This window comes from Phyllobates terribilis, unplaced genomic scaffold, assembly GCF_046119375.1.
Source record: "Phyllobates terribilis strain yellow unplaced genomic scaffold, ASM4611937v1 Scaffold_2__4_contigs__length_985480577, whole genome shotgun sequence".
Classification (NCBI taxonomy): domain Eukaryota; kingdom Metazoa; phylum Chordata; class Amphibia; order Anura; family Dendrobatidae; genus Phyllobates; species Phyllobates terribilis.
In genome coordinates, this window is record NW_027362762.1 from 313840865 (window position 1) to 313866740 (window position 25876).

A 25876-nucleotide genomic window follows, 5' to 3' on the forward strand; every position below is an offset into this window, starting at 1 on the left:
GGAATGTAGAGTTACTATGTATAGCACAGTCCCTTAGTATATAGTGTTATAGTGTACGCTCTTGTTATAAATTGTCCCATCATTAATTACATAGTTTCCACTTTTATTATATATACCACTATCTCTTAATACTTACCATCCTCTCTAGTTATGTATTTTGCCATCACTTACAATATAGCGTCCTCTTTTGTTATGTGGAGCACCACCCATTATTACATAATATTATCCCTTGTCATGTACAGCACCGTCCCTTACATAGCATATTCTCATTATTGTTAATTGTTAATCATAGTGCCCTCTCTTTATTGCATAGTCCCCTCTCATTAGATATAAAATGACTGCTGATGGAGCAGCATCTGACCAGAAGACATCAGCCGACTCCTTTAGAAATTAAGCTTTCCTATGCTCCATCAGCCGTCATTGCATTATACATTTAACAAGAGAGGATGGTATGTAATAAAGTACAGGGCCCTATAAATAACAAAAATAACAAGAGAATCTGATATGTAAGGAACGGTGGTGCACATAACAAGAGAGGGCACTATGTAATAAGAAGCGGCAAAACACGCAATGAGAGGAGATTATGTAATATATATACAGTACAGACACGGTGGTTGGAAACAAAGATCTCAAATTTGAACTCATCAGACCAAAGCACAGATTTCCACTGGCCTAATGTCCATTCCTTGTGTTCTTTAGCCCAAACATGTCTCTTCTGCTTGTTGACTGTCCTTAGCAGTGGTTTCCTAGCAGCTATTTTACCATGAAGGCCTGCTGCACAAAGTCTCCTCTTAATAGTTGTTGTGGAGATGTGTCTGCTGCTAGAACTCTGTGTGGCATTGACCTGGTCTCTAATCTGAGCTGCTGTTAACCTGCAATTTCTGAGCCTGGTGACTCGGATAAACTTATCCTCAGAAGCAGAGGTGACTATTGGTCTTCCTTTCCGGGGGCGGTCCTCATGTGAGCCAGTTTCTTTGCAGCGCTTGATGGTTTTTGCAATTGCACTTGGGGACACTTTCAAAGTTTTCCGAATTTTTTGACTTACTGACCTTAATTTCTTAAAGTAACGATGGCCTCTCGTTTCTCTTTACTTAGCTGCTTTTTTCTTGCCATAATACAAATTCTAACAGTCTATTCAGTAGGACTATCTGCTGTGTATCCACCAGACTTCTGCACAACACAACTGATGGTCCCAACCCCATTTATAAGGCAAGAAATCCCACTTATTAAACCTAACAGGGCACACTGTGAAGTGAAAACCATTTCCGGTAACTACCTCTTGAAGCTCATCAAGAGAATGCCAAGAGTGTGCAAAGCAGACATAAAAGCAAAAGGTGGCTACTTTGAAGAACCTAGAATATAAGACATATTTTCAGTTATTTCGCACTTTTTTGTTAAGTATGTAATTCCACATGTGTTAATTCATAGTTTTGATGCCTTTAGTGTGAATGTACAATTTTCAAAGTCATGAAAATACAGAAAAATCTTTAAATGAGAAGGTGTGGGCTCCAAGCAGTCTGTGTCCGCCCCTGCAGTACATGACGGAGATATAAATTCTATATCATTTAAAGTTATGGAGGTTGTGCTGCCCTCTAAATGAAGATGTGAATATATTAATTCTATGTTGCTTTACACTTAAATACTAGGCCTTATTAAAGACTAACAATTATATGTGAGATGACCTTTTTATTAAGGTCTAACAATTCTATTGATAAGACCTTTTATTGTCAGCATATTCCTTAATTAGCACTAATACTAATACTGATTCTATATATTTTATTATTGTTCTCCAAATGTCCGGATCGATCAATGATTTTATATATCATGTTATTGTTCTCCAAAATGGTGCTTTTCTTTTATGTATAATAGTGGGATGCATTAACAGAGAGGTGGAATGCACGCCGTGATGTGTACTTGGTTAGATGACTAGCGTTTTCCATTCAGTAAACGCTGACATGACTCATTTATAGTTTTAATACCCAACTAGAGAAGTGATAAGCTTAACATTATTTGTGTGGATATATAGGGAGATTATAGGGGCTTATATGAATAGTCATTGTTGAGTGGGGTTACCATTGTCAATTAAGGTGCCAACCTCCATGGCTAGGTAGGGAATTTTTAAGGGTTGTATCTAGGGCTATATATGGGGCCTAGTTCAACTAGGCTTATATTTACCTTGTGGCTGTGTTGGTATTGCCTGTGTATGGTTGAATCTTTAACGCTAAAGACCCCATCACACATAACGAGATCGCTAGCGAGATCGTTGATACGTCACGGTTTTGGTGACGCAATAGCGATCTTGCTAGCAATCTCGTTATGTGTGATAGGTAGCAACGATCAGGCCCCTGCTGTGAGATCGCTGATCGTTACAAAGCTTCCTGGACCATTCCTGGGTCGTTGCACTCCCGCTGGGCAGTGTGCATTGCTGTATTTGACACCTTATCAACGACCTCGTTAGCGATTCAGAACTGAGACACGTAGGCGTGCATAAATTGGACTTTTCCGCGCCCCTCATCCCTGATTGGTGGTCGCTACAGCGTTCTCATTTTCCGCCGTGCATAAAGAAGGCAACAGAATAGCGATTCCATCCTTTGTTTCTGACCTCGTGCTGCATTGCAGATCCTAGCAGAGTTCTCCAGGCTGTTGATATGTGGAGACACAGCCGAAGAACACTACTACAATCCACAAACCAGAACGCTTGTCAGGAACAAAGCCCAGATGAATGGATACAGAGTCACAGCCGCCAATCGGAGATGAGGGGGTGCGGAAAAGTAATTTTATGCACGCCTTTGTGACACAGTACAGTCCCTATCAAGGTGTGGATCGTTGAAATAGCTGCTGTGTGAAAGCGTCCCAACGACCGCCGAGATCGTTAGTTAGATCGCTGGGGTGGCCGAAATCGTTGGTAAGTTCTGCATGTTTGACAGCTCCCCAGCGATCACGAAACGACTCTCCAGCGATCCCAAAACCGTGACGTAATAACGATCTCGCTAATGATCTCGTTATGTGTGACAGGTCCTTAAGGCCCTGTTAGATGTTTAAATACCTGTTAATTTTACACCAATGTTTGTTCCTTATATCCCTTTATACATTATCCCGTTATATATCATGATGTACGCCATAAAGTGTTTTTAATATTTTTAATAAATAACGTTTTTTAGAAAAAAAATTCCAAGTATATTCTCATCACATAGTGATGTCAGCTCTGCTGTAAAGCTGTGCTTGAGTATAGCCAACACAGTACAGTACAGTTGAACCTTGTCTCATTAATAACAAGTACATTTTCAGTTCTCTTCTCATAGTGCTTTCAGCTCTGCTGTATTGCCCTTCCCCCACACTGGTTGTCTGTGAGATAGAAGCTGAAGAGAGGATGCCTACAGATTCCCTTTAGGGCAAGTGCAGACGAGTGTATTTTTGGTCCAAGTACAATTCGACAAAACATTGGCTTACACCTGTATCAATGTTAATCTATGGGGCCGTGCACAAGTTTGCCCATGGAAAAAATAGCTGCATGCATGAGTTTGATCTAATACTTGGATCACACTCTGCCATGCAAGTCAATGAGTGCATGGGAAACATCAGACTGCCATCTGAGTGCAGTCCAATTTCCACAGACTCACAGCATGGAGAAGATGGAGAATTTTTTCTCCATCTTCTCATCTGACAGAATCGGATCATGCTATGCTCACACTCTGATCAAACTCTGATCAGAGTTTGATCACAGTGTCACTTACATAATCGTCCAATTCTCTCAGATGAGAGAATCTATGGTCATTTGCACCTGTCCTTTAGGTGTTAAAGGGAATCTGTCAGTAGAATTTTGCTTCCTTGAGAGCAATATGATGTAGGCAAAGTGACCTTGAATCCAGTAATGTTTCAATTAGTTTACTGGATGCAGCGGCTCTGACACAGTCAGATTTCTTAGATTTAGCAATGCAGCAGAGCTGAGAAAGCTAACCCCACCCACACAAGGCTCTGTATGTATGTTGTCTATTGACAGTGAGTTGCTTATCACAGGAGGGGGCAGAGTCTGACAAAAATGCAAGCGCTGTTGTAGCTGCTATAGTCCAGGCAATGATAATCACAAGGTGATAAAACCTTCATTGTAAATCAACAGCAGCACACAGCCTGGCATGTGATACATCATTGAAATCTCTGTGTTAACCCCTACCTCATGCTGTCCTCAGATTACATAACAAAAACCTGCTGACAGATTCCCTTTAACATCAGCAATCGGAGCTAGCTCCAATCGCTTATGTTTGAGGCATCTGAACTGTGTGGAGAGGGCTCAGCTCCTAAATTCACATCTCCATGATGGATGTATCTATTATATATAACAAGAATAACTAACCAACCTATGAGTATATTTTTAAATAGTGAGAAGAAATGAATCCCATGCAGACACAATGAGAACCTACAACCTAGAACAAAAAGATAAATCCCCCTGTGAACGCATACCTTTACAAGTTACAAAATGTGTAAAGCACACAATCATTTTCTATACTCTGATTTTCAGAAGGCTTTAGCCATACAAAAATGAGTTACTGGGCATAAGTCAGGAACATTATGCAGTTGCTTATATGCACATGGCAAAATTTCTGCAGCCTGTACAGCCATGTGATACAAACCATTGCTACATAATATCTCACTAATTGTATGTAAATAGCATGTGTCCATAAATAGCATAATCTGTATATAGAATATATGATGTCAAGTCACAGGAGACATTTTCATTTGGTAGCTCTCTATGAAACATCTTTTTATTAATAATTATTCCTTTATCTCAACTTCAGGTATAAGCACTTAACAGAAATCTTAACAAGACAGAAGCATAAAGCATCACCTGAAGAGAAATGCCGACATGTTCTAGAGCAATGCAAGCAGCAAGGATGGCAGGTAATCTTAAGTCAACTCATTTGCATTGGATGGAGTTCATAAATTTCCTTACTCGTTCCTTTCTTGCTAGATGAAATGCATTCATTAGAGGGTTCCCAAGTGTCTAGATTTTCTAGGAAATGCTTATTTTTCCCTGAATTTCATTTCTCACAGTGTTAAGTATTTCCTTGAATTACTTTGTCTTATAATAAGATTCACAGGGAAGTAATTGAAATAAGCCAATACAGTGTGGCCAAAAAGAAGGTATTTTTTAATAATAATTTTATTAGATTTTATATATAATTATATATCATATATAATATTATATACAAACAAAATTACCTGGCTTCGCATGGATCGTTTTTAGTTTAACTATTTGTTTGTGGTTAAAAACTTTGTTTGCTACTGATATGAAGCCAACATATTCAATAAACTAAACCTTTTGCTACAAAATGAAGAAAATATATTCTAAGAGATTATGTATTTTCTTCATTATTTTATTATCCAATAAAAAAAACATAAAATATAAACAGATCAACTATTTTGATTATTGTGTCACTTTAGTAATGAAAAGGTACAAAACATTCTAATTTCTTAGAAATCTAAGACCGCACTCTTGGGTAAACTACATTTGCTGTCTTGTTCTCCCAGTGTAAGTATGTAAAAGTTTCTGCATAGGCCTACTCTAGAGCAGGCTACATACAGTTGTCCGTAATAGAAGCTTGGTTATACCAAGTTAATACCGACAATTTTCAGGGCCTGGCCTTGGGGAAGTCAAAAACTCAGCAGAGTATTTTACTGTATCTTGAATTGTAATGGAATATAGCATTACATATATCAGCCCAGGTAGTAGCTCGACAATTAGCATATTACACCAGGTCAGCTTTGACACTGGCTTGCGTCTGTTGTGGAGTCTCTGCTACTCATCTGTCTCGCTGAGACTGCAGACATTCCCAAGACTGGTAGGGAGTTTGAATAACTTGCTGTTGGCTGTGACGCATCTGTTCCAGGCTTAATTGCATTCAGCATGTATACCCTACAAACAAAAGAAAAGGGGCTTATAGGGTGAGTACATAGAGAGAACATGGAACGTATTATTTTAATAAAAGGCTCAGCTTAAAAAGTTGTGTTGTGGGAATAACTCCGTTGAAGATGTATCAAGATTGAGAAAGCCTGATAGAGATCGCTGCCAGTGCGTAGATGCCGTCGAGTGTGCCATATCTTCCCTGGGATGTAGTAAAGCCTCTGTAGAATGGATGACACTCAGTGTGGCGTACATGACCAGAGGCGATGTGGAGAAAGACTTAGTCTCTCTAAGAAACTGCACTGCACTTTACATACTTACCTCTGAAGACTTTGTGTATATATACAATCAATGTAGATATGTCCTATGATGATTAGTTATGAAATTATGTATATTATATTTGATTCATTTATGGAAAATAGTATTCCTTCTCATACTACAAACTATTAATTTATTTTGACACTATGCCACTTTGATACCTGTGTCACTTTAAAGTTTTGATTATATTGATTCGCAGTTTGTTTTATGAACTCTTTTCTGTAATTAATCATGCAGTTTAATATTTATTAACATCTCCTGTATCTCTGCACACACTATCTCGCTTTTTAATTTGTTGTGTCTTGAGTCTTGTCTAGTTTTTATGATGTTTTGATTGTCTGTTTAATCAATAAAGTTTAAATTGTTTATCAATGAAGCTATGGATGATATGATTGAGTTCTGAGTAGTGTTGAGCGATACCTTCCGATATCGGGAAATATCGGATCGGATTGGATCGGACTGATACCGAAAAAGTATCGGATATGACCGATTCCGATACCGGAAACCAATGCAAGTCAATGGGACAGAAATATCGGAATGAAAATAAACCCTTTCTTTCCTTGTAGGTTAATTCTACATGAAGGAAAACAACTAAGAATAATGTAGAATGTATTGGGGGAGGTGGGGGAGACAATAAAGGCATAGAGGTTTAGCCCAATCAAATGGAATAGCAGGAATTAATATTTTTTTTAAGACGTTCTGATTTACGGAAATATTGACTATGTTAAGTATTTTTATATTTTGTCAGATATTTATGTTTCACTACTTCCATGCTCTTCAGCTTCTTTTTTACTTCTCCCACACTTTCTCCTTCATCATCCTCAGCATCTTTTTCATCCTCTTCTTCTTCACCTTCTTCATCTTCTTCTTCTTCACCTTCTTCGTATTATTCTTTTTTTTTACATTCTTCATATTCTACTTCTTCATCTTCTTCATATTCTTCTTCTTCATCATATTCTTATTTGTGACAGGCATTCCTGTAGTTGTTATCTATAAAAGGTTGGACATTACACCTTTCGTTCTGTTAGAACCTTGCTGTTAGGTTTTTTTTTCCTTTGCTGGTCACATGACCTTGTTGGCCTATTTAATCCTGCTCCGCCCTTCTGGCTTTGCTGGACTTCATTGTATATCTACTTTCTAGCTAGCCTGTGCTCTGTGTCTTGCTCTGTTAGTTTGCTTGGTTTACTGACCTCTATGTTCTTTATATTTTGTTTGTTCGTCTGTCTGCTACTATTTCTGTTAGGAGGTGTCCCATATTCCTCCCAGTCCTTAGTACTTGTAGGGATTCCTCCCCCACATCTATAGGTCTTCGTACAGACTAGCTTAGGACTTTAGCAGGTCTGATCGCAGGATCAGGTTCCCTGTTACATCGTAGGGATTCAGCTGAGTTCTATCGTAGGGACAGATCTCCTCTCTTTCCTTAGCTCTGGTAGCAGAACATAACAGTAAGTCCAGCCAGCAAATTCTCTAAGGAAAGATTTTTCTGTTCCATCATGGTGTCGGTTCAGGATTTGGCTCATCGCCTGCAGGGACTCTCTCTGGAAGTGGCCGAGCTCCGTCAGCACGTGAGTAACTGTTCTGGAGCACATTTCTTGGAGCCTAAAGTATGTTTGCCGGATTTATTTTTTGGTGAACATCGAGAATTTTTTTCATTTAAAAATGCTTGCTTATTGTATTTTCGTTTGAGACCCAAGTCCTCTGGGGATGAATCCCAGCGCGTAGGGTTCATAATGTCACTTTTGCGCAAAGAGCCTCAGGAGTGGGCCTTTTCTTTGCAACCTAGTGATACATGCTTCAGATCAGTGGATAGTTTTTTTTCTGCTTTAGGACTATTATATGATGATCCTGACCGTGTCGCATCAGCTGAAACTGAGTTGAGACGTTTAAAACAAGGATCAGGTAATGTCGAAAAATATTGTACACATTTTCGTCGTTGGTCCACTCAAATAGGGTGGAACGATTCTGCTCTGAAAAGTCTATTTCTTGCTGGGCTCAGTGAAAGGGTTAAAGACCTGCTAATTGCTTATCCTACACCTGAGGATTTGCAACAGGCTATGCAATTAGCTATACGGGTGGATAGAAGACTGCGTGCTAGGGTTAATGAGAGCAAATCCTCTGCTATGTCAGTTTCTGGTTATGATAATGTGTGTACTAACAGTGGTGAACCGATGGAGATTGGATCGGTGGCACCTCGCTCTCAAGAAAAAGACCGTCGTTTTTCGAAAGGCTTGTGTTTCTATTGCGGAAAATCTGGTCATTTGATTAAAGGCTGTGAGCTTCGTATGAAGAAAGAAAAAAAAAATGGTCAGTCATGCCCGTATTGCCTGTTTAAATTCCAAGGGTGTATTTTTAGCTGCTTCCACGATTGCTCAGGAAAAATTAATGGAATTTCGGGTGTTTGTTGATTGCGGGTCTACACTGAATGTAATTGATGGGGGATTCGTGGAAAAACTCAATTTAAAACCTGAACCTTTATCATCCCCCATTGCTGTGGTTTCTGTGGATGGCTCCCCTTTGAAGAATATTACTCTCAAGGTCTGTGAATTTCCTCTCACTATTAATGGTGTTCACCATGAGAAATTGGATTTGGTAGTGTTGAATAACTTGCCTTCTCCAGTAATATTGGGATTGCCCTGGTTAAAATGTCACAATCCTGTACTGGATTGGTCTACCAGTGAAATTAAATCCTGGAGCCATAAATGTTATGACAAGTGTTGTAACGGGCGTATTGCAGCTTTGGATAGGGGAGAATTGCCTGTTCCTATTCAGGATTTTTGGAGAGTTTTTTCTGAGAAGGAATCGCAGGTTTTGCCTCCCCATAGAGACTATGATTGTTCTATTGAATTTGTCCCTGGAGCGACTCTTCCTAAAAGTCGTTTATTTAACCTTACTATTCCTGAGAGGAAGGCTTTGGAGGAATACATACAGACAAGTTTGGCCGCCGGTCACATTAGGCCCTCTAAGTCTCCTGTGGCGGTTGGATTTTTTTTTGTAAAAAAAAAGGACGGCGGTTTACGTCCTTGTCTGGATTTTCGTGAGATTAACAAAATTACGGTACGCAATCCTTACCCACTGCCATTGATTCCTGATCTGTTTAACCAGTTATTGGGGGCCAAGTGGTTCTCTAAAATTGACCTTAAGGGGGCATACAATCTGTTGCGCATGAAGGAGGGTGATGAATGGAAGACTGCTTTTAACACTCCTGTGGGTCATTTTGAGAATCTGGTTATGCCTTTTGGTCTTACTAATGCTCCTGCATTTTTTCAGAATCTGATTAATGACATCCTTAGACCTTTGATCGGTAAAAATGTGGTTGTGTATTTGGATGACATTTTGATTTATTCGCCAGATCTGGAGTCTCATTGGCGGAGCGTGCGTGAGGTATTACAGTTATTAATGGACAATTCGATTTTTGCTAAGCTGGAGAAATGTGAGTTCGCTGTACAGAGAATTAGTTTTTTGGGCTACATTATCTCCAGCAAAGGTTTTGAGATGGATCCGGTTAAGGTTCAGGCTGTGCAGGAATGGCCTAGGCCTATTGGTTTGAAATCGATACAGAGGTTTTTGGGTTTCGCCAATTACTATAGAAAATTCATAAAAATTTTTTCTAGTATTGTCAAACCTCTGACTGATCTCACCAGGAAAGGTGCTGATGCGGTTCAGTGGTCTTCTGAGGCCATTGAAGCTTTTGTGTATCTCAAGGAGAGGTTCACCTCTGCTCCCATCCTTATGCAGCCTGATGTTACTAGGCCGTTTTTGGTTGAGGTTGATGCTTCCTCTGTGGGGGTTGGCGCAGTATTGTCTCAGGATAACGGGGATGGATTACATCCCTGTGCCTTTTTTTCAAAAAAATTTTCGGAGACTGAATTGAATTACGATATTGGTAATCGGGAATTATTGGCTATTAAACTCGCATTTGAACACTGGCGCCACTTCTTGGAAGGTGCGGAATTTCCCGTTCAGGCTCTTACGGATCATAAAAATCTGATATATCTTGACGCTGCCAAGCGCCTGAATGCCCGTCAGGCTAGGTGGGCACTGTTTTTCTCGCGGTTTAATTTCTCCGTTACTTACATCCCTGGTACTAAGAATGTTAAGGCGGATGCCTTGTCTTGCAGTTTTTCTCCCATAGTCGGTGCTGAGAAAGAGGAAAACATTTTACAAGAAGGTGTTGTGATAGCTGCTTTAAACTCCGTTTTGGAAGATGAGATTCTTAAAGCTCAGGAGAATGCCCCATCTAACACTCCTCATGGGAGGTTGTTTGTGCCTGGGACCTTTAGGAGAGATTTGTTTGTTGAGTGTCACGAATCTCGGTTGGCAGGTCATCCCGGAATCTCTGAGACCAAGAGACTGGTGGGTCGCAGTTTTTGGTGGCCTGGATGGCAGAAGGAAGTCATTAAGTGGGTACGCCAATGTACTGTATGTGCTAGATCTAAGTCCTCACATACTCCTGCTGCGGGGTTGCTTTGTCCTTTGGAGGTCCCCAGTGCTCCTTGGACACATTTGGCTATGGACTTTATAACTGACCTTCCCCCCTCTGAGGGTTTTACTGTCATCTGGGTGGTCGTGGACCGTTTTAGTAAGATGTGTCACTTGGTTCCCTTCATCAAACTGCCCTGCGCTAAAACTCTCGCTAAGGCCTTTGTCAAGGAAATTGTCAGACTTCATGGCGTTCCTACTGACATTGTTTCTGATAGGGGTCCTCAGTTCGTGGCTCGTTTTTGGCGTGCCTTTTGTGACAGGTTGGGAATTCATTTGTCGTTTTCGTCCGGATATCATCCTGAATCTAATGGCCAGACAGAAAGGAAAAACCAGGATGTTGAGCAGTTCTTGCGTTGTTTTGTGGCAGACAATCAAGAGGGGTGGTCTGAGTTTCTGCCACTTGCCGAATTTGCTCTGAACAATCATACATCTTCTTCTGCTGGTTGTTCGCCTTTTTTTTGTTGTTCTGGGAGACATCCGTCGTTTGGGTCGTTCTCCAAGTTGGGATCTGCCGTGCCTGAGGAGGAGAATTTTTCCGGTGATTTGGAAAGAGTTTGGACGGATGTGCGTGGTAATCTTCAGGAGGCCAACAGAAAATCTAAAGACTACTTTGATAGGAAACGACAGGAGGTTTTGTTCGCTGTTGGTGACATGGTTTGGTTGTCCTCTAGGAATCTGCGGTTGAGGATTCCTTCTAAGAAATTGGGTCCCAAGTTTGTAGGGCCCTTTAAGGTGCTTCAGGTTGTCAACCAATCTGCTGTTAGGTTGGAGGTTCCTACCTCCTGGAGAATTAATCCGGTCTTTCATGTCTCTCTGTTAAAAAAAGCTGTTGTGTCGGATGGTGACGCCTCTGCCTCTGTTCCTCCGGTGGTGGAGGACGGGGAATATGAAATTTCTCGCATCCTTGACTCTAGACGGTATAGAGGTAGTTTGCAGTATCTTGTGGCCTGGAAAGGTTTCGGACCCGAGGATAACTCTTGGGTGAGGTCAGATGATGTTTCCGCGTCCAGACTTATCAGAGCGTTTCACAGGAGATTTCCTGATAAGCCTGGTCCTAGGGGATCCGGAGGATCCTCTTAGAAGGGGGGGTACTGTTAGAACCTTGCTGTTAGGTTTTTTTTTCCTTTGCTGGTCACATGACCTTGTTGGCCTATTTAATCCTGCTCCGCCCTTCTGGCTTTGCTGGACTTCATTGTATATCTACTTTCTAGCTAGCCTGTGCTCTGTGTCTTGCTCTGTTAGTTTGCTTGGTTTACTGACCTCTATGTTCTTTATATTTTGTTTGTTCGTCTGTCTGCTACTATTTCTGTTAGGAGGTGTCCCATATTCCTCCCAGTCCTTAGTACTTGTAGGGATTCCTCCCCCACATCTATAGGTCTTCGTACAGACTAGCTTAGGACTTTAGCAGGTCTGATCGCAGGATCAGGTTCCCTGTTACATCGTAGGGATTCAGCTGAGTTCTATCGTAGGGACAGATCTCCTCTCTTTCCTTAGCTCTGGTAGCAGAACATAACACGTTCTGCCCGTCACAAAAGATTTACAACAGGATTTGTCCGCGTTCAGTTTGGCCTGCAGCAGCAGGTCTTTTCCAGGGGCACCACGAGAAGGAACGGACTCACCCCTATACACTGCTTAGTCATCTTCTGCTTATAATTTAGATATTATCTTTTGCTCTGATTTTTAGTCGTATGCTTAATGTTCTTCCGCTTTTAGTTCTGCAGCTTCTTGTATTTCTGCTTCTTGGTTTTCTGTCTCTTGTTCTTCTGTATCTTGGTGCTTGTCTTCTCTTCTTTGTCTTCTTGGTCAACTTCTTCAGGGTCATCTTCTTGGTCTTCTTCGGGGTGGTCTTCAGGGTCGTCGTCTTCGGGGGTCCTCGTCTTCGGGGTCCTCGTCTTCTTCGGGTTGGTCTTCTGGGTCCTCGTCTTCGGGGTCTTCGTCTTCTTCGGGGTGGTCTTCAGGGTCCTTGTCTTCTTTGGGGTGGTCTTCAGGGTCCTCGTCTTCTTCGGGGTGGTCTTCAGGGTCCTCGTCTTCTTCGGGGTGGTCTTCAGGGTCCTCGTCTTCAGGGTCGTTGTCTTCGGGGTCCTCGTCTTCTTAGGGTTGGTCTTCAGGGTCCTCGTCTTCAGGGTCCTCGTCAGGGAGATCCAGAGTGATTAACAAGAACCATTTCAAAAAGCTTGAACTTGGAAATATAGCAGAAGGTACAAGAAAGCTAAGGAACTACCGAGAACCAGCTGACGGTACTGGAACGCGGATGGGTAGCAGAAGGTACAAGAGCCAATGGAACTGCCGAAGACCAGCTGACTGTACTGGAACTCGGTTACTAAGCAGGAGGTACCTGTGCCAGAAAGTACTACCAAGGACCAGCAGACGTTGATGGAACTTGGATACCGAGAAGGAGGCACCTAATCCAAAGGCACTGCCGAGAACCAGCTGACGGTACTGGAACCCGGATGGGTAGCAGAAGGTACCCATGTAAAAAAAAGTTCAAGGCCGCGAGCCGGCCGCAGTTACCAAAACCCACAGTCCTACAGGGGGTGCTTGTCCTATAGGCACTATGGAACCAGCCTTCATTGCCAGATCCCGCAGCCCACATAGGAGTCACCTAAACTGCAGGCACCATAGAGTCGGCTAACCCGACCGCAACACGACAGGACAACGCATTGGAGGCAAAGTGACGTTGACACTACCCGGAAACAGCTGGCGTGCTGGAACCAGGCTGGGCAGGAGGGAGTACCCGTGCCAAAGACACTGCCGAGAACCAGCTGACGGTACTGGAACCCGGATGGGTAGTAGAAGGTACAAGAGCCAATGGAACTGCCGAAGACCAGCTGACGGTACTGGCACTCGGTTACTAAGCAGGAGGTACCTGTGCCAGAAAGCACTACCAAGGACCAGCAGACGTTGGTGGAACTTGGATACCGAGAAGGAGGCACCTAATCCAAAGGCACTGCCGAGAACCAGCTGACGGTACTGGAACCTGGATGGGTAGCAGAAGGTACCCATGTAAAAAAAAGTTCAAGGCCGCGAGCCGGCCGCAGTTACCAAAACCCACAGTCCTACAGGGGGTGCTTGTCCTATTGGCACTATGGAACCAGCCTTCATTGCCTGATCCCGCAGCCCACATAGGAGTCACCTAAACTGCAGGCACCATAGAGTCGGCTAACCCGACCGCAACACGACGGGACAATGCATTGGAGGCAAAGTGACGTTGACACTACCCGGAACCAGCTGGCGTGCTGGAACTAGGCTGGGCAGGAGGGAGTACCCGTGCCAAAGTCACTGCCGAGAACCAGCTGACGGTACTGGAACCCGGATGGGTAGTAGAAGGTACAAGTGCAAATGGAAGTACCGAGGACCAGCTGACGGTACTGGAACCCGGATGGGTAGCAGAAGGTACAAGAGCCAATGGAACTGCCGAAGACCAGCTGACGGTACTGGAACTCGGTTACTAAGCAGGAGGTACCTGTGCCAGAAAGCACTACCAAGGACCAGCAGACGTTGGTGGAACTTGGATACCGAGAAGGAGGCACCTAATCCAAAGGCACTGCCGAGAACCAGCTGACGGTACTGGAACCCGGATGGGTAGCAGAAGGTACGCATGTAAAAAAAAGTTCAAGGCCGCGAGCCGGCCACAGTTACCAAACCCACAGTCCTACAGGGGGTGCTTGTCCTATAGGCTCTATGGAACCAGCCTTCATTGCCAGATCCCGCAGCCCACATAGGAGTCACCTAAACTGCAGGCACCATAGAGTCGGCTAACCCGACCGCAACACGACAGGACAACGCATTGGAGGCAAAGTGACGTTGACACTACCCGGAAACAGCTGGCGTGCTGGAACCAGGCTGGGCAGGAGGGAGTACCCGTGCCAAAGACACTGCCGAGAACCAGCTGACGGTACTGGAACCCGGATGGGTAGTAGAAGGTACAAGAGCCAATGGAACTGACGAAGAGCAGCTGACGGTACTGGCACTCGGTTACTAAGCAGGAGGTACCTGTGCCAGAAAGCACTACCAAGGACCAGCAGACGTTGGTGGAACTTGTATACCGAGAAGGAGGCACCTAATCCAAAGGCACTGCCGAGAACCAGCTGACGGTACTGGAACCTGGATGGGTAGCAGAAGGTACCCATGTAAAAAAAAGTTCAAGGCCGCGAGCCGGCCGCAGTTACCAAAACCCACAGTCCTACAGGGGGTGCTTGTCCTATTGGCACTATGGAACCAGCCTTCATTGCCTGATCCCGCAGCCCACATAGGAGTCACCTAAACTGCAGGCACCATAGAGTCGGCTAACCCGACCGCAACACGACGGGACAATGCATTGGAGGCAAAGTGACGTTGACACTACCCGGAAACAGCTGGCGTGCTGGAACCAGGCTGGGCAGGAGGGAGTACCCGTGCCAAAGTCACTGCCGAGAACCAGCTGACGGTACTGGAACCCGGATGGGTAGTAGAAGGTACAAGTGCAAATGGAAGTACCGAGGACCAGCTGACGGTACTGGAACCCGGATGGGTAGCAGAAGGTACAAGAGCCAATGGAACTGCCGAAGACCAGCTGACGGTACTGGAACTCGGTTACTAAGCAGGAGGTACCTGTGCCAGAAAGCACTACCAAGGACCAGCAGACGTTGGTGGAACTTGGATACCGAGAAGGAGGCACCTAATCCAAAGGCACTGCTGAGAACCAGCTGACGGTACTGGAACCCGGATGGGTAGCAGAAGGTACCCATGTAAAAAAAAGTTCAAGGCCGCGAGCCGGCCGCAGTTACCAAAACCCACAGTCCTACAGGGGGTGCTTGTCCTATAGGCACTATGGTACCAGCCTTCATTGCCAGATCCCGCAGCCCACATAGGAGTCACCTAAACTGCAGGCACCATATAGTCGGCTAACCCGACCGCAACACGACAGGTCAACGCATTGGAGGCAAAGTGACGTTGACACTACCCGGAAACAGCTGGCATGCTGGAACCAGGCTGGGCAGGAGGGAGTACCCGTGCCAAAGTCACTGCCGAGAACCAGCTGACAGTACTGGAACCCGGATGGGTAGTAGAAGGCACAAGAGCAAATGGAACTACCGAGGACCAGCTGACGGTACTGGAACCCGGATGGGTAGTAGAAGGTACAAGAGCCAATGGAACTGCCGAAGACCAGCTGACGGTACTGGAACTCGGTTACTAAGCAGGTGGTACCTGTGCCAGAAAGCACTACCAAGGACCAGCAGACGTTGGTGGAACTTGGATACCGAGAAGGAGGCACCTAATCCAAAGGCACTGCCGAGAACCAGCTGACGGTACTGGAACCCAGATGGGTAGCAGAAGGTGCCCATGTAAAAAAAAGTTCAAGGCCGCGAGCCGGCCGCAGTTACCAAAACCCACAGTCCTACAGGGGGTGCTGGTCCTATTGGCACTATGGAACCAGCCTTCATTGCCTGATCCCGCAGCCCACATAGGAGTCACCTAAACTGCAGGCACCATAGAGTCGGCTAACCCGACCGCAACACGACAGGACAACGCATTGGAGGCAAAGTGACGTTGACACTACCCGGAAACAGCTGGTGTGCTGGAACCAGGCTGGGCAGGAGGGAGAACCCGTGCCAAAGTCACTGCCGAGAACCAGCTGACGGTACTGGAACCCGGATGGGTAGTAGAAGGTACAAGAGCAAATTGAACTACCGAGGACCAGCTGACGGTACTGGAACCCGGATGGGTAGCAGAAGGTACAAGAGCCAATGGAACTGCCGAAGACCAGCTGACGGTACTGGAACTCGGTTACTAAGCAGGAGGTACCTGTGCCAGAAAGCACTACCAAGAACCAGCAGACGTTGGTGGAACTTGGATACCGAGAAGGAGGCACCTAATCCAAAGGCACTGCCGAGAACCAGCTGATGGTACTGGAACCCGGATGGGTAGTAGAAGGTACAAGAGCAAATGGAACTACCGAGAACCAGCTGGCGGTGCTGGAACCCAGGGTAAATACTAAAAACAGAGTGGAGCCAGAGGTGTAATTGGAGCAAGTTTTAAATCAGTAGTAGAGTGGATGTGGACAAAGCAGGAGAATTTGCCGGACACACAGCAGGGGAACAGCTGACGTTACTGAACCCCAATAACACTGGAGCAAGCGTTGACTGTGCAGATGGCACTTCAGAGCAGCAACTAGTGGTATTGGAGCCCAGGGTAAATACTAAAAACAGAGGAGCCAGAGGTGTATTTGGAGGAGGTTTTAAATCAGTAGTACAGTGGATGTGGACAAAGCAGGAGAAATTGCCGTCCGCACAGCAGGGGAACAGCTGACGTTAACGAACCCCAATAACACGGCAGCAAGTGTTGACTGTGCAGACGGCACTTCCGAGCGCCAACTGGCGGTGTTGGAGCTCAGGGATAATACTGAAAACAGAGGAGCCAGACGTGTAATTGGAGCAACTTTAAAATCTGTAGTAGTGAGAATGTGGACAGAGCAGGAGAAATTGCCGTCCGCACAGCAGGGGAACAGCTGATGTTACTGAACCCCAATGACACGGCAGCAAGTGTTGACTGTGCAGACGGCACTTCCGAGCGCCAACTGGCGGTGTTGGAGCTCAGGGATAATACTGAAAACAGAGGAGCCAGAGGTGTAATTGGAGCAACTTTAAAATCTGTAGTAGTAAGAATGTGGACAGAGCAGGAGAAATTGCCGTCCGCACAGCAGGGGAACAGCTGACGTTACTGAACCCCAATAACATGGCAGCAAGTGTTGACTGTGCAGACGGCACTTCCGAGCGCCAACTGGCGATGTTGGAGCTCAGGGATAATACTGAAAACAGAGGAGCCAGAGGTGTATTTGGAGGAGGTTTTAAATCAGTAGTACAGTGGATGTGGACAAAGCAGGAGAAATTGCCGTCCGCACAGCAGGGGAACAGCTGACGTTACCGAACCCCAATAACACGGCAGCAAGTGTTGACTGTGCAGACGGCACTTCCGAGCGCCAACTGGCGGTGTTGGAGCTCAGGGATAATACTGAAAACAGAGGAGCCAGAGGTGTAATTGGAGCAACTTTAAAATCTGTAGTAGTGAGAATGTGGACAGAGCAGGAGAAATTGCCGTCCGCACAGCAGGGGAACAGCTGATGTTACTGAACCCCAATGACACGGCAGCAAGTGTTGACTGTGCAGACGGCACTTCCGAGCGCCAACTGGCGGTGTTGGAGCTCAGGGATAATACTGAAAACAGAGGAGCCAGACGTGTAATTGGAGCAACTTTAAAATCTGTAGTAGTGAGAATGTGGACAGAGCAGGAGAAATTGCCGTCCGCACAGCAGGGGAACAGCTGATGTTACTGAACCCTAATGACACGGCAGCAAGTGTTGACTGTGCAGACGGCACTTCCGAGCGCCAACTGGCGGTGTTGGAGCTCAGGGATAATACTGAAAACAGAGGAGCCAGAGGTGTAATTGGAGCAACTTTAAAATCTGTAGTAGTGAGAATGTGGACAGAGCAGGAGAAATTGCCGTCCGCACAGCAGGGGAACAGCTGACGTTACTGAACCCCAATAACATGACAGCAAGTGTTGACTGTGCAGACGGCACTTCCGAGCGCCAACTGGCGGTGTTGGAGCTCAGGGATAATACTGAAAACAGAGGAGCCAGAGGTGTATTTGGAGGAGGTTTTAAATCAGTAGTACAGTGGATGTGGACAGAGCAGGAGAAAGTGCCGTCCGCACAGCAGGGGAACAGCTGACGTTACTGAACCCCAATAACATGGCAGCAAGTGTTGACTGTGCAGACGGCACTTCCGAGCGCCAACTGGCGGTGTTGGAGCTCAGGGATAATACTGAAAACAGAGGAGCCAGAGGTGTAATTGGAGCAACTTTAAAATCAGTAGTAGTGAGAATGTGGACAGAGCAGGAGAAATTGCCGTCCGCACAGCAGGGGAACAGCTGACGTTACTGAACCCCAATAACATGGCAGCAAGTGTTGACTGTGCAGACGGCACTTCCGAGCACCAACTTGTGGTGTTGGAGCTCAGGGATAATACTGAAAACAGAGGAGCCAGAGGTGTAATTGGAGCAACTTTAAAATCTGTAGTAGTGAGAATGTGGACAGAGCAGGAGAAATTGCCGTCCGCACAGCACTGGAACAGCTGACGTTACTGAACCCCAATGACATGGCAGCAAGTGTTGACTGTGCAGACGGCACTTCCGAGCGCCAACTGGCGGTGTTGGAGCTCAGGGATAATACTGAAAACAGAGGAGCCAGAGGTGTAATTGGAGCAACTTTAAAATCTGTAGTAGTGAGAATGTGGATAGAGCAGGAGAAATTGCCGTCCGCACAGCCGGGGAACAGCTGACGTTACTGAACCCCAATGACACGGCAGCAAGTGTTGACTGTGCAGACGGCACTTCCGAGCGCCAACTGGCGGTGTTGGAGCTCAGGGATTACAGTTCAGGTGGTAGAAACATGAACAGAACAGGAGACCTGGATACTTTTGCCAACAATTATTTATTCTGGAAGAGGACTGGCAAATTCATGAGAGATCCAGGCCTTTTTCATTTTGAGAAAAGTAAGCCGGTCTACGTTATCGGAGGATAGTCGCATGCGACGGTCTGTTAGTACACCACCTGCGGCACTAAAGACGCGTTCCGATAATACACTAGCAGCAGGGCAAGCTAGCACCTCCAATGCATACTGACTTAGCTCTGGCCATGTATCTAGCTTACAGACCCAAAACTTGAAGGGAGAAGAGCCGTCTGGGAGTACACTAAGAAGGCAAGACATGTAGTCTGTCACCATCTGACGGAAACGTTGCCTCCTGCTGACTGGAGCCGTCTGTGATGGTGTAGACATTTGTGGCGGCGGGGACACAAAACTTTGCCACATTTCGGCCATACTGGTCTTGCCTTGTGCTGAGGCGCTGCTTCTGCTCCCTCTTTGTGCAGAGCTTCCTCCACTGCCTCGACGCACTGAGCTGCTTTGTAAAGCACTAGCAGCACTGCTCTCGGTTGGAATGGAGAACATGATGGAATGCACCAGTGCGTCTTGGTACTCCAGCATTTTACGCTCCCGGTTCAACGGTGTTATGAGGCTTTGTAAGTTGTCCCGGTAGCAAGGATCTAGGAGGGTGGACACCCAATAATCAGCCGTGTTGAGAATGTGGGCGATGCGGCGGTCGTTTCTCAGGCACTGCAGCATGAAATCAACCATGTGCTGCAGACTGCCAACTGGCCAAGAAACGCTGTCCCCTGCTTGAGGTGTGATCTCTGCCTGCTCTGCATCACCCCACCCTCGCTCTAGATACTGACTACTAGAGCATTGTGTACCTCCCTCCTCTGGACAGATGTCTTCCTCATCCATTGACTCCTCCTCATCCTCCTCACAAAGTGTCCCCTGCCTAGGCCTTTGTGAGGAACCACGTTGCGCAGACTGTAGAGAAGCAGATGGCATTTGTGACTCCTCATCCTCCACCTCTTCCAAAACCTCGTCCCTTAGTGCTTGCAGTGTTTTTTCAAGCAGGCAGATAAGGGGGATAGTCATGCTGACTAGTGCATCATCTGCACTCGCCATCTGCGTGGAATAATCGAAGGCACGCAAAACGTGGCAAATGTCCTTCATAGAGGCCCACTCAGTGGTGGTGAAGTGTGAACGGCGCGCACTGCGACTTCTTTGCGCCTGCTGCAGCTGGTACTCCATTACTGCTGCCTGCTGCTCACACAACCTCTCCAACATATGTAACGTTGAATTCCACCTGGTGGGTAGGTCACATCTGATGCGATGTTCCGGAAGACGTAATCGGCGCTGCAGAGCTGCAATGCGTGATCTTGCATTGCTGGAACGCCGCAAGTGAGCGCACTCTATGCGGACCTTGTGAAGCAGTGCATCAAGATCCGGATAGTCCCTCAAAAAACTCTGCACGACCAAGTTGAGCACATGTGCCAGACATGGGATGTGAGTGAGGTTGCCTAGGCCCAGAGCTGCCACCAGATTTCGGCCATTGTCACACACTACCATGCCTGGCTGGAGATTCGCTGGCACAAACCACACGTCGCTCTGCTGCTTGATGGCATTCCAGAGCTCCTGCGCTGTGTGGCTTCGATTCCCCAAAGAAATTAATTTTAATATGGCCTGTTGACGTTTGGCCACGGCTGTGCTCATATTGGTCACCATAACAGGTAACCGTTCACGGGTCGATGTGGAGGTAGACCGTGACGGCTCCTGCAGCGCTGATTCAGAGGAACTGGAGTATGAGGAGGAGTCAATGTGTACAGACTGGATTCCTGCAATCCTTGGAGTTGGCAGAACACGTACAACGCCACTCTCAAGATCTGTACCCAGCTCCACAACATTTACCCAATGGACAGTGAGGGAAAGGTATCGTCCCTGTCCATGCTTACTGGTCCACGCATCGGTGGTCAGGTGGACCTTGCTACTGACGGCGTTTTGTAGCGCATGTTTAATTTTTCCCTCCACATGATGTTGCAGGGCAGGGACGGCTTGCCTGCTGAAATAAAATCGGCTGGGCACGTTGTATTGTGGGACTGCCAATGCCATAAAGTTACGGAATGTGTCAGTCTCCACCAGCCTGAATGATAGCATTTCAAGGGCCAGTAGTTTAGCAATGCCAGCATTCAGAGCCTGTGCTCGGGGGTGGTTTGCCGAGTATGGGCGCCTTTTCTCGCATGCCTGTGCTAACGATGGCTGTAGACTGGCCTGGGAGTGTGAGGATGACTGGGAAAGTGGTGCTGTGGGTGGTATTACACTGTGTCTCTGTACAACAGTGCCAGAGATTCTTCCATGGCGATCCTGTGAGGAAGCCGAACCAGCTGTGTGTGAGCTGGAGGAAGAGGCTACAACACGAGCTGAAGAGGTGGTAGGTGGCGCTGTAGGTTGGCCTAGGTCTTCAGTGTGTTTTTGTATCTCCACCATGTGCTTGGTCCGCACATGTTTCCACATATTTGTGGTATTGAGGTTGCTGACACTTTTCCCTCTTTTCACCTTCTGATTACACAGCTTGCATTTGACAAAGCAAATGTCATCTGCAACTGTGTCAAAAAAGGACCAGGCACTGCAAGTCTTGGGAGCGCCCGCTTTGGATTTTGTAAGAGCCATGCTCCTAATGGGTGCCGAAGTGGAGGCTACAGGCAACCAAGTCTGCCCCCTCCCTCTCCCTCCTTTTTGGGCTGTTCGGGGAATCTCTTCCTCAGAGCTGCTCCCACCACCTTCCTGTCCCTCACGCCATGATGGGTCAAGGACCTCATCATTTACACCACCCTCTTCAAACAACTGCTTCTCCTGGGTAGTCTCGACAGCACAGTACGCACCAGAAAGTGGCACCTGAGTCTCATCATCAGATGCGTACTGAGGTGTGCTGCTGACCATAGGCACTGGCCCACCCGCCTCTTCAGATTCAGAGAGACAAAACGGTTGCGCATCACTGCATACTACCTCTTCTTCAAATTCTCGAATTCTGCTTGGCTGGCCCCCTCTTTCCAAGCCAAGAGATTCAGAGAACAGAAGTAGAGATGGCTCCTGTCCAGGGCTCTCTGACTGCCTGGGCAATTTGGCAGGTGGCGAAGAGACAGATGGGTGCTCTTCAGTGCTCAGGACCTGAGAGGATCTGGAACTAATTGAAGTCGATGCGTTAGCTGCCATCCATCCGACAACGGCTTCAATTTGGTCCTCCCGCAGCAGTGGGGTAAGGCTAGCTCCTACAAAGCTGCGCATAAAGGACTGTTCCCTGGTAAAACTGGGGGATGCTGAGTCACTGGTGCCCGCAGCAGGCACAGAATCCCCACGTCCTCTCCCTGCAGGCACAGAATCCTCACGTCCTCTCCCTGCAGAAACTCCACGCCCACGCCCACGCCCACGACCACATGCCTTACTCCATGCCTTCTTCATCTTGGTAGACTGATAAAGAGAGGCAGAAAAGTCCTAAGGGCTTAGTGTGTTTATTCCTGAACAGCTGCTAACAGGTATAAGAAACACTAATTTTATAAAGTGTGGACTAGACTTTAATATGAGCTAATGTGGCCTATACAACTGTAAAGTGGAGTGTTTGGTGAACTTTATTTAGGCTTTTTTTGTCACAAAAAGACACTGGATGTGCCTAAAGATGTAATAACGATAGTATCACAAACTTTTTGTAGCTATTACAATGTAGGAAGGTAACCTACAATGCAATAGATGAGGCTGCAAAAAATAGGCTAATACTAATCTGGCTGGGGCTGCAGGGCCCAATGCTGCAGAAAGGCTCCTCTAACTACTCCTATATAGTGTGTTTGGATCCAATTTAGCTGAATACGGATGGAACCACCACACTAATAGGAGAAATCAGGAAAAATTATGAATTGGCAAAAAAGGACAATGTATGAGGCAGTGACACACACTGAGTGCACTACAACCAGACGTGGTTGAAGCACACACTACAGGGTGAGCTGCACTCACACACCAGACCTTGCAGACAGCGGTGAACAGTACAGATGCAGAGCACTGTGCACTAGTGCTGCAAGACCAAAAAAATTTCTCTATCTACTCCTATATAGTGTGTTTGGAACCAATTTAGCTGAATACGGATGGAACCACCACACTAATAGGAAATATCAGGAAAAATTATGAATTGGCAAAAAAGGACAATGTATGAGGCAGTGACACACACTGAGTGCACTACAACCAGACGTGGTTGAAGCACACACTACAGGGTGAGCTGCACTCACACACCAGACCTTGCAGACAGCGGTGAACAGTACAGATGCAGAGCACTGCGCACTAGCGCTGTAAGACCAAAAAAATTTCTCTATCTACTCCTATATAGTGTGTTTGGAACAAATTTAGCTGAATACGGATGGAACCACCACACTAATAGGAGATATCAGGAAAAATTATGAATTGGCAAAAAAGGACAATGTATGAGGCAGTGACACACACTGAGTGCACTATAACCAGACGTGGCTGAAGCACACACTACAGGGTGAGCTGCACTCACACACAGAGACCTTGCAGAAAGCGGTGAACAGCACAGAGAACTGTGCACTAGCACTGCAAGGCACAGCAATTTATAAAGTAGCTTGGGTAAAGCAGAATAGACCAAATAGGTAGCTAAAACTGTCCCTCAGAACAACAGCATCCTATCCCTAACTGAATTCACAGCAGAGTGAGCTCAAAATGGCGGCGGCGGCTTTTATAGTGCATCATGACATCATTTCAGCAGCCGATCACAGCCATGCCATTAGTTAAGATGCCTACATGCCTAACAGGATGTGCCCACACTTCTTAGGATCCTCACTGGCTGAATAAAATGAAAATGGCTCATTGCATTATGGGAACTTCCGATTCCGGTATACGATATTGCAAAAGTATCGGAATTAAGTATCGGAATTCCGATACTGCGAATATCGGCCGATACCCGATATTTCAGTATCGGAATGCTCAACACTAGTTCTGAGTGTCTTTTTATATTAATCTCTCTAAGCATTGCCTTGGGTCATCTGAGGTGCACTGAGTGACTTACATTTTGGAGACAGGCTTGAATCTGCTGAAGAGTCTGTGCTTCTCATCTGTGTCGCTGAAACTTCAATAGTGCCTCAGTCTGCTGGTTTTTGTCAGCAAACTAATGTTGGCAGTTTTGCGTCTGGACAGCCTAGAGATGGGCTTGGGTCTGCTGAGAAGTTTCAGCAACTCGGACAGCAGCCATATGTTTTGCAACATCAGTCTTTCCTTCAATTGCAGTGTTCTAGTTTGGAGGCATGACTGGTCAGAAAGTTTTAAAATTTATGATAATAATGCTCAAATTCAGTATATGTACAGTCTTTTCACAGCAAATAAAGAAAAATGGCTGGGTTATTATGAGCAAAATTTTGATGTCTCAGCATTAGGTAGAGAACAATAGGTCCTAAAATGCTGAAATGGGAAATGGGATTCGATCTCCTGGGGAGTCCCTTCTGCTCGCTGTGACCCAACTGATTAGCTCAGAGAATGGCTTTTTTTTTCTTTGCAAATACAGTACAGACCAAAAGTTTGGACACACCTTCTCATTTAAAGATTTTTCTGTATTTTCATGACTTTGAAAATTGTACATTCACACTGAAGGCATCAAAACTATGAATTAACACATGTGGAATTATATACTTAACAAAAAAGTGTGAAACAACTGAAAATATGTCTTATATTCTAGGTTCTTCAAAGTAGCCACCTTTTGCTTTGATGACTGCTTTGCACACTCTTGGCATTCTCTTGATGAGCTTCAAGAGGTAGTCACCGGAAATGGTCTTCCAACAATCTTGAAGGAGTTCCCAGAGATGCTTAGCACTTGTTGACCCTTTTGCCTTCACTCTGCGGTCCAGCTCACCCCAAACCATCTCGATTGGGTTCAGGTCTGGTGACTGTGGAGGCCAGGTCATCTGGCGTAGCACCTCATCACTCTCCTTCTTGGTGAAATAGCCATTACACAGCCTGGAGGTGTGTTTGGGGTAATTGTCCTGTTGAAAAATAAATGATGGTCCAACTAAACGCAAACTGGATGGAATAGCATGCCGCTGCAAGATGCTGTGGTAGCCATGCTGGTTCAGTATGCCTTCAATTTTGAATAAATCCCCAAGAGTGTCACCAGCAAAGCACCCCCACACCATCACACCTCCTCCTCCATGCTTCACGGTGGGAACCAGGCATGTAGAGTCCATCCGTTCACCTTTTCTACGTTTCACAAAGACTCGGTGGTTGGAACCAAAGATCTCAAATTTGGACTCCTCAGACCAAAGCCCAGATTTCCACTGGTCTAATGTCCATTCCTTGTGTTCTTTAGCCCAAATAAGTCTCTTCTGCTTGTTGCCTGTCCTTAGCTGTGGTTTCCTAGCAGCTATTTTACCATGAAGGCCAGCTGCACAAAGTCTCCTCTTAACAGTTGTTGTAGAGATGTGTCTGCTGCTAGAACTCTGTGTGGCATTGACCTGGTCTCTAATCTGAGCTGCTGTTAACCTACGACTTCTGAGGCTGGTGACTTGGATAAACTTATCCTCAGAAGCAGAGGTGACTCTTGGTCTTCCTTTCCAGGGGCGGTCCTCATGTGAGCCAGTTTCTTTGTAGCGCTTGATGGTTTTTGCAACTGCAAATGGGGACACTTTCAAAGTTTTCCCAATTTTTCACACTGACTGACCTTCATTTCATAAAGTAATGATGGCCACTCTTTTTTTCTTTACTTAGCTGCTTTTTTCTTGCCA

At 45.9% G+C, this 25876-nt stretch overlaps 1 protein-coding gene across 4 annotated transcripts in view; it reads left to right on the top strand.

Moving 5' to 3' along the window:
* Positions 1–25876, top strand: part of MYO16 (myosin XVI) — a 904557-nt gene that overhangs the window by 712269 nt on the left and 166412 nt on the right. For all 4 annotated transcript variants that reach the window (XM_073664248.1, XM_073664251.1, XM_073664257.1 and 1 more), the window contains exon 28: positions 4794–4896. In XM_073664248.1, the coding sequence (XP_073520349.1) occupies positions 4794–4896 (103 nt within the window). The remainder of the gene's footprint in view (positions 1–4793; positions 4897–25876) is intronic.